Source organism: Galeopterus variegatus, unplaced genomic scaffold (assembly GCF_000696425.1).
Source record: "Galeopterus variegatus unplaced genomic scaffold, G_variegatus-3.0.2 Scaffold11783, whole genome shotgun sequence".
Taxonomy (NCBI): Eukaryota; Metazoa; Chordata; class Mammalia; order Dermoptera; family Cynocephalidae; genus Galeopterus; species Galeopterus variegatus.
In genome coordinates this window covers 38670-48213 of record NW_007737894.1, presented here as the reverse complement: position 1 = coordinate 48213, position 9544 = coordinate 38670, and the positions used below count along the sequence as shown (strand labels likewise).

Below are 9544 nucleotides of genomic sequence, written 5' to 3'. Positions count from 1 at the left end.
CTGGTGTACAGCAGGATGAGTTTCTAGGCACCTTTTCACCTTCCGACACTGCCAGTCCCTCTGAGGGATGTGACCTTCCGGAGGGCGCCGTGCGGCTGTCTCGACGTCCTCTGGAAGGAGTTTCGTCTCTATCTTCCTGTGATATGGTTTTCTCTGAGTCGGTTCTTTCTATCTTGAAACTTACTGGCTGAAAGTAAACGTGAGGGTATTTTTGCATTAATAACAATCATATTATTCAAAAACATCACTCAATATGTCACGCTAGCTGTCACAAAACCTAAACTGTTATATCCCTATTTTTGTGCCCACAAAAGGGCATTAAAAGGGCATCTACTCTTGTTATACCCCATTTCCCAGTGTACAGCCCATGCTCTCCTGCAACTCAGGAACACTGTGATTGACATTGTAGAAAAGGTTTGGCCCCACAGTAAAATGGAATTATAAAATTTATAATAGAAATTGTTTTCTACCCTTTGTGCTACTCAAAAATTGATGGTTTTGAGGTGTGGATAAGCCACTCATTCAGTGATTCATTCATGCATACATGGATTTATTAAGCAATTCTGTTGCATGCATCCAATTGATTGTATGCAGTGTGGGAATGTAAGAGAAGACTGCATCTCAAAGAAAGCCAAAAAATCCATGCAGTTCATCCCAGGACTTTAGACACTTTGTAGTCCAATGATCTGAAAGATCCTTTTCCTGCTTTCAGTAAATGCTGGGATCAGGAGATTTCAGATACTCCTTCAAGGGGTGAGATACTTTCTGTTCAACCATCACACTGGGAAAGCATGTCGGGGCATTATATCTTCAGGAATGTGGGGGGTCTTCTCAATCCAGGTCAACCTCTTTATCAGCTGCTGGGTGAGGACACAGATTTGCTTCCCAAGTGTGGGGATGACACAAAGCTGGGACGCTAACAAACGTGCTGGCTGGCAGAACGTTCTGGAGAGGAGCCAATTCTAACAGGAAAAATGCAATAGAGATGAAATAGCCTCCTGCACTGTAGCCTCCAAACAAACAGCACAGCCACCGAGCAGTGGAGCCCCACACTGAAAAGCAGCAGCCACAAGACCAGCAACAAAATAGGAAGCATGGAAGGGCTTCAAGCTGTGTGACACACGGGCCATGTATGTACGGCACATAAGCCAAATGCACGTGGCACATGAGCCCCGTAGAGCACCACCCCAGGCTGCATCAGCAGAACTAAACCCTCGGGGACAGCCCTCTCTGGTCAGCCCCAGCCAGAAGCTTCCTGCTGTGTGTGTGCTCAGAGGAAAGCAGCCAGCAGGACTCGGAATCTCTGCTCTGCAACAAGATTGCTGAGGGCATGTTTGGAAATGCAGACGTGCATCTCCTTAGAAGAATGCACGGCTCCAGCAGCACCACGCTCGTCCAGGAAAGAAGATTTCAAATTTGGGCCCAGGACCTCTGCTTCCCTTTACAGAGTATAATCACTAGTCACCTTTGGAGAAGTCAAATTTTTAGATGGCGATCCTTGTCCCGGGAGAGTGGCACTACGACTCTTGCTGCCAACATATTTTGGCTTTATTTCTTTATCAGCAGGCAGAGGTGAAATTTTTCCAAAAGCAGATTCTGATATTGATACCTAAAAGGCAATTTATCACAAACAAAATTCAGGAGAAATTCTCACATATTCAGAGGTATAGTAATTGTAAGATAAATTCAAATTTTAATCCATTCAACAATAATTGGAATGTCCTGGGGGAAAAAACAGGTTGCAAGGTGGGGGGACTTGGGCTGGGTTTTCCCCTCAACATGTTGATAGGGATGGACCAGATTGTCACTGACCAGCATGGGCCAGTGTCTGCTTTGTGTTCCTTATCGTGATCCCCTTTTCAGAATGATCACAGGATCCCAAAGGCAGCGGAGTAACCAATACCCAACACTTGCTCCTTCGATTACGCGTCTTCACCTGAGAAGGTGTTCGAGGAGGAAGAAAACGCGACACTATTTCCAGTGAGGTCTCTGCACTTGCCAAAGATTTGAAATGCGAATTCTCAGTCTATCCTGTTACCTGCAGACTTGCTGGAAACAGCTCGATTCTTCACGTGAAATGAGTCGTTTTAGGTGTTTTAAGTGGTTCATCACTCAGGCTGCTGAGGAGGAGGAGGGAACGTGGAGGGGACAGGGCTGACGCTAACCTTCCATACCATGTCCAGACCGGCCGACCCACAGCCATGCACTCCATGCGTGTGCTCACTTGTCAGCCCTTTAGATTCTCTGTCCCTAAAATCGTGTCTACTTGTAGATAGATACACCTATACATATCTTAAAGTGTGGAATTCACATGTCCTGTCTTTTTTCTTCAAATGGGGGTGTCTTTTTGAGGCAGATGCTGTCCTTGTAAGTAGCCCCGTGGTGACAGGACTGTGCACAGAATCAATAAACACTCGGAAGTCACCAAGCAATAACCTCAAAATAAGAGAAAATTTGAAACCGCAAGGTGCGGGAAGCTTGAGTAAGAGGTCATTGACTCTTGGGCCCAACATATAATGACCCAAATGGGCGGTAGATACAATTTGTTAGAAAGTGGCATAAAATCTACGTAAAAAAAAAAACCTGTGGGTCTCCGCGGGGTTCTCCCGACAGGACGTAGACAATTCTGGTCATTTCCCCCTTGCACCCCTCACAGATTAACAGCTGCCCCTGACATCTGTTCTTCTGCAGAGGCTTTGGGCACCTCGCTTGTCCGAGAGGGTAACCCTAGTTTCCTTCTGGGAAATGGAGGCCATCTCCATGGAAACAAGTCTCCCCAGAGCACCCTGAAGTGTGGTGATAGCTTCTGAGATTTTCCTTGACTCTTGTAGAGAAACTCTAGACTGTTCTTGCAGCGCTGGGAGCGAAAACAGACCACAGAGCCGGCTCCTGAGAGGTTCTATTCAGAATTTACTCTGTGTGCGCGTGCACAAGTATGCATGCGTGTGCACGTGTGTGGGTGTGTTTTAATGATTGCACTATATCAGAAACGTCCTAAGTCCTTGAACTATAGATTTAGAAGTTCACACAATAAGTGCAGATAAGAAATGTTAGCACTTTTCTTAATCCACCGGAAAACACCCTCACTTACATTGGGGGATGTTTACCCAGTTTCATATGTCGAGATCTGTACATGACATTTTAATGATTCAAGTTGTTTAGCTCCCTATGCAGAAGATAGAGCACAGACAAAGTAGTAAAAACACCAGCCGCGTTCACAATCTCTTTGGCACGTTCTTTTGGTCGAACATTTTAGTCTAGACTTGGACTAAATGTTACCAAAAGCCGCTCAGTATTTAAAGCAACTGACCACCTCGGTATAAGAATACCGATTCTTAATTTGAGTCCTAGAGGATGAATAGCTCAGCATCGAGACACTGAGCTGGTCCTGGGTCAGCCTGGCCTCAAACCCAAGCCACATGACCATAAGGGCATTGGTCACAGGATCTGTTTCTAGGGTTGCTGTGAGTAAGAACATAAGGCACCGTGCCTAGCCTGGGTAGGAGCCCTACAAGGGCTCGAACTGCTGCTGTTGTCTGACGTTGCTAGATGTCTTAGAAGACCAGACATGAGACTTGGCAGCCTGGGGGGACCATGCTCCTCTGTGAGGGCTCCACTGGAGAGGCCTCACCTACCCAGTGTTTATTCATTATTTATGGGAAGTGGAGTTGGTTAGGAGACAGCAAGCCCTCTCTCCTCCTGGAGGGTAGAGATACCACAACCACCCCGAGGTACATCATGTACCTTTACAATGACGCTACTTTAAGTAAGGCAGAGAAGTCTGGTACCAGAGTGTCTGCTCCTCGTCTCGTGGGAAGGAAGGCTGCAGATTTCTCTCTGGCCTCCAGTCGCTGCAGCTCGGAAGCCCTCAGTTCTTCTCGGAGCTCCAGGTTCTGTTTCATCAAAATGTCTATCTGGCTCTGGAGTTTGCTGTGAGCGTCGGCCCACCGAGACACGTGTCTCCTGAACTCCTCTTGAAGTCTGCTGACCTGCTGCTGTAATCGCTGTCGTGGGGAAGAGAACACCAGAAGACCTTTCAGACGCCACAGCTGGTGCACCTGCCTGCAAAACACCCGAGCCCTTTCTTATGGAATACTGAATATTCTAGACAAAAAGGTCAGCGCCTTTGACATCAAGACTAGAACAGCTTTATCCGTTTCTATTACGTAGTGTCCACTGTGAATTGTTCCACATAATGTAACAAGATAAAGAGGGCTGGTGAATCATTGCTCTTTGTTAAAATATTACTGTGACAAAAAGAGGCTGAAATTCTTATTTTTTCCTTCTTCTTAACCTTATTCTCATGGGGGCAGTGTAGCATGGAGTTAAGACCACGAATTTCAAAATGACCTAGCCTCCAATCCTGTAATCCTAGCCTCACCACTTCCTTGCTGTGTGACCTCAGATAAGTCACCTAACCTCTCTGGCCTCAATTTCTCTTCCCTCAATTTGCTAATCTGAGAATGAAAACTGGTGCTGAACGCACAGCATCTAGTAAAGAGAAGGGCACTTGGAAAATGCTGAGTAAACGTTGGCTGTTACTTTTGTGCTTCGTTAAATTATGCTGATTGTAACATCACACAGCTTTTCATGTTAATATATACAACAGACTTCAAAATTCATAAAATATTAGCTGCTGGGCATGACACAAAATGTTCTTTGTATATAAGAATCAAAGTTGTTTTTAGCTAAGAAGACATTAATCTGCCTGCAGTAGAAACAATTTAGCAGAGAACCTCAGAACAAAGAAAAGGCTAAAAGGCTCTAGAACTCATGAGAAGTACTGCAGGAGACCAGAATGTGCCCCCAAATATGAAGACTTGTTGGACTGAAGGCAAACAAGAAGCAGGTGCAGCAAGCTCTCTGCCTCCCCCATCTGCCTAAAATCAGGACACAGATTCCCAAAGGCAAAAGACACCCCCCTGCCCCTCTCTGCCAGGGAGAACAAAGGGTAACCACTGAGGAAACTGTGGATGCTCGTGGGCCTGGGGACGGCCCCAGAGCAACCTGCATGAGCAAGCTGCACTAGCCAGCCTCTCTCTGCCAGCTGCTCTCCTTTCCACGTGTCACTGCCCCTAGGGACTCAAAGTCCTTTCCTTTGTCCTGTCCCTCCTCTAACCCTTTACTGTTCTCTGTTGAAGACACTGTAGAAGCTGGAACTCAAAGCCACCTCTTTGAGAACTACTTATTTCTCGGGCATCTTCCATGTAAATATATGAAATATACACATTATTAAACTTCTGTGTGTTTTTCTCTTGTTGATCTGTCTTTTGTTACAGGGTCAGTTCCAACTAAGAACCTATGACGGTTAAAGAAATATTTTTGTCCCCTTATGGTATTTTCGTTTTATAGAGGTTATCTCTGAGAAGAAACTAGCATCAGGTTGCAAATTAACCAAAATCTAAGAAATTAAGTGATAAAATTATTCTCTTAGTTAATTCTAGAAAAAGTGAAAAAGCAATTGCATTTTAGCTTGTTAAGTTAATATTCTTTTCTTTCCCTCAGAAATTATCCTGTAATACTACATTTGTGAAGACTGGTGGTGCTGCAGGGCTTCAGGGCAGCGGGGCATGATAGGTAAAGAATTAGGGGACTTGGAATGATTCTCTGTCAATCAAATTCCTGATCACATGTCCCACATGGAATCTGTGATCTTGATGTTTCAGGTAAAGGCAGGGGAGGCCGGGGCAGAGGGGAGCTCTGAGAGGAGGAACAGAGGTGAGCAGTCTGCAGACACAGGACGAGGAGGGGACAGAGAGTGCCCAAAGAGTGCCCAAACCTGCCATGGTGCCTGAAACTCATATTGCCCGGCTCCTGGGATATCCTAGAAGTCCTGGTGAATCCTATGACCAGCGTGCTGGTGATACTGGGGGAAGCAGGGCTTTGGTTACTTGGAGTTGAATCCCAGTGTCACACAGGTGAGACGCAAGGATAGAAGGACAACTCATGAGAATGTCCACATCACCATTTCCACCAAAGACACTGTTTACTTAGCATTTGCTACGTGACAAACATGGACTTTCTGCTTTGCAAAGAGCATCACGCGTGACTCCACAATATGCACCCCCCGGAGGCAGGTGCTGTCTTACTCTCCACGCAGGAAGCTACGGACCAAGGCCCTGGGAGGCCAGTGACCCACAGAGGGCCATGGAGCTAACCAGTGGGGACTGAAATTTGAACACAGACAGGTTAACTCCAGAGCCCTCCTCATTTTTTTAAAGCACTTATCACCTTCTAGTGTATCTATTAACTACTTGCTTATTATGGTTACTCTTTCTGTCTTCCTTCAATGCTGCAATGTAATGTCCTGAGGACCAGGGATTCCCCTCTGTCCATTGACGTGTCCCAGGAACACAGTAGGCACTCAATGAACATTCATCACAGGTTTGAATTGCCCTAGTTTTGGTAACGTGGGAAGACAGGCAGAGGCCGAAACTGGGTTGGGTGGAGAAGACGAGAGAGCAGGTGAAGACAAGGGAGCCCAGCCCAGAGAAATCACAGGCTCAGAGGTCACCGAGGCTGTGGGACGTGCATCAAGAAGCAAGGCCTCAAGGACAGGGCGCAGCTGCCAGGTGGGAACCAGGGAGCACGTCTGGGCCCCCTCGTGGGCAGTGCACAGGCCCTTTGGTAGAGAGATGCCTCACAGCTTTGGCTGTCAGCACTATTCGCTGGGAGCCCCTCTCTAGCTCTGGCTGCTGGGGTCCCTCCTTGCTGAGGCCACAAAACCCCTCTCCATGTCCCTCCTTTTCCCAGGACACTCAAATATGATCCCTATCTGAATATATCCTTGGAAATAGCACCCAAACATCCCAAGCCTCTGTGTCTTCACTGAATAGGGCCACCAGGGGTCATACAGAGAGCTCCACCCCACTCTCCTGGGGCCAGGCCGAGATCCTGTGGCATTTCTGCCAACTCTGTCCGCTTATCTGTCTCTGCTGCTGGACCCTGAGCTCCTGGCTGGGGTGGGAGCTTGTCACATGCGCTTAGGAGTCAAAAGCCATGGTTTTGTACTGTATCCACCCTGTGCTGGGTGGTGGCCTCAGCAAGCACCCTGCTTCTTTATTAGTAAAGAGGGGATCTTAATACCTGATACAGTTTGGATATGTTTCTTCCCAAAGCCCATATTGAAGTCTGATCCCCAATGTGGCAGTGCTGGAAGCTGTTTGAGTCATGGGGACAGATCCCTCATGAATGGATTAATGCTCTCCCTGAGGGGTGGGGGTCCTGAGTGAGTTCTCGCTCTATTAGTTCCTGTGAGAGCTGGCTGTTTATAGAACCCTGGCACCTTCTCTCTCTCTCTCTCTCTCTCTCTCTCACTTCCTCTCACCATGTGACCTGCTTGTACCCACCGCTGCTGCCACTTTCCACCATGAGTAGCAGCAGCCTGAGGCCTGCACCAGATGCAGCTGTCCCAGAATCATAAGCCAAATAAACCTCTATTCTTTACAAATTACCCAGTCTCAGGTGTGCTGTTCTAACAACACAAAAACAGCAACACAGTAGCCCTCCCTAGCTCATCGTGAGGCTCAGAGTTGATGGGGCAGGAAACACACCAGGGGCAGGGCCAGATGCTCAGGAAATACCGTCAGGATCGGCGTCGCGGCCGGCACCTCTGCACTCCCAGTTCGCAGCAGACACAGCAAACCTCTCCTGTACTGCTGTGGATTCATCACCGACTGTTTAAAACTGTTTTAACATTGCATTTTACATTTGACTTACGAGCTTCTCCACGGGATCCTTCATGTGATCCAGTGGAGTCTCTGGCCTTGTTCTGAGAGTAAACGGGGTGGCGCTAGAAGGGACAGTCCCATGTTGTGTGACCCTGGCCACAGGGACAGGTGGGGCAATGGGCGGGGGGAGACCCAGGGGCTTTCACAGAAACAAAACCGTCCAACAGATCAGGTGAGGAAGCCGGTGGAGATCAGGAAGTTTGTTGGGAGGATTTAAGGCATATAAACTTTCCAATTTTTTTTTTTTAATGAAGTTTTTAAAGCCTTGTGCCTTCTCCTGGATTAGGGGAGAAAAGCTGAGATCATAACGTTTTCTTTAACTCCCCACCCTGCCTCTCATCCACCCAGAGATGGCTGCAGAGCGGGAAGCACCCACGCTCCTCCGAAGAGGAAGTCAAACGCTGGCGCCAGTGTCCGAGCATCACTGAGGTGGTCCTGCAAGAAGCCCGAAGCAAAGGGAAATCCCCATGAGCTCAGCTCACCACCATCTCCCGGGCCCCGCTGTCCTTCCTGGGGACCCCGGCTGCGGTGGCCGTCTTCTCGGGGTCAGCCCCAGCTCCCGGGCACCAGCCCTCTGCGTGGCTTGGCTCCGCTGCCTCCCCGGCCTCCAGGTGACCCGTCAGCATTCTGATAAAGAAGGAAAAGAAAGGGTCATGGGGACCCCTCAGTGCCACCCTGACCCTCACCTCAGTGCCAGCTGCCAGCCCCTGTCCCCCAGCTCAATGCGAGCCTGGACAGCACCTCTCCCTCTCGTGCCCACGCTGCCAGCCTGCGGCCGGCCACAGGAAGGGAAGGCTCTGCATCTGGAAACTCCAGAACGGAAGGGGACTGAGCAGCCACACGTGGCCTCCCCGCGACCAGCAATGGAGACGCTTGATTCACAGTCAGTCTGATGCCTAATCACGCCGTCTTGGACAGGAGCGGGCTGGTCCCCCCGGGAACGTGAGGGAATTCTCGGCCTTTAACCAGCACGAGCTGAACAGGCGCCTAAGAGAACTGGCGCAGCCCCTCGGCTGTGCTGAATGAAGGTCTGAACCCGCCGGGGTCACCACAGTGAGGACAGAATGGAAAACACCTTTCACAGGAGCAGCCTCTGAGCAGCTGCAGGAAGCTCACAGCAATGAGCAAGCAAAACAGAAAATGCAAAGCGTCCCTGCAATGCGAGGCGTCCTCTCTGAAAGCCCCCACCTCAGCCCACCTTCCCCTCCGCTTCTATTTTAAGGAAGCGGGTGGCCTGGCCATTATCAACAGGAGACTAAGCCTGACTCCTCAGACGTCGGTGACCTGCTCAGCCGGCAGAGCTTGGGGACCTGGGGACCTGGGGAACCTGGTGGAGCAGGGATCCTGACTTACAAAGACAGCTCAAATCATAACAAAACGTGCCTGTTTATAAACAGAAATGTATGTATTTATGAACTTCAAACGACATAAAAACAAGAGTGAACAATTTAACCACAGTGACAGGAACATAAACTGGACAAAGGGCTTGTTTCCTGATGAAAGGAAATCAAAGGCACCAGCAGCAAAGGGCAGCTGACAACCGAATCACTCGGTCGTCCCTCGCTCCCGGGTCCCCCTAAAGGCTCGTCCAGAAGTGGCCGAGCTGACTGTTCCTGCAGCCCCACAGAAGCCACTTCTTTCCCGTGTCTCTAGAAAAACATCCCAGTGTCCTCGGCCCCAAACGCGTAAGACCCCTCAGGAGAGGGGACCCCTTCCGTCACCCAGACGGCTCCACCTCACCTAGTCCATGGCGGTCACTTCTGCCAGGACCCTGTTTCTACTCGGCCATGTCCCCAGCTCCAGAAAACCAGAAA

General features: G+C 49.1%; 1 protein-coding gene across 1 annotated transcript in view; it reads right to left on the bottom strand.

Moving 5' to 3' along the window:
• The window catches only part of LOC103610779 (T-complex protein 10A homolog 2-like), a gene marked incomplete at its 3' end in the record, with an annotated part of 8791 nt that extends 435 nt beyond the window's left edge, over positions 1-8356 (bottom strand). The window contains exons 1-6 of the mRNA XM_008594868.1: positions 8213-8356; positions 8107-8165; positions 7720-7771; positions 3789-4004; positions 1466-1609; positions 32-187 (exon numbers count right to left, since the gene is read on the bottom strand). Coding sequence (XP_008593090.1) covers positions 32-187; positions 1466-1609; positions 3789-4004; positions 7720-7771; positions 8107-8165; positions 8213-8356 — 771 coding nt within the window. The remainder of the gene's footprint in view (positions 1-31; positions 188-1465; positions 1610-3788; positions 4005-7719; positions 7772-8106; positions 8166-8212) is intronic.
• Between the last annotated feature and the right edge of the window lie 1188 nt (positions 8357-9544).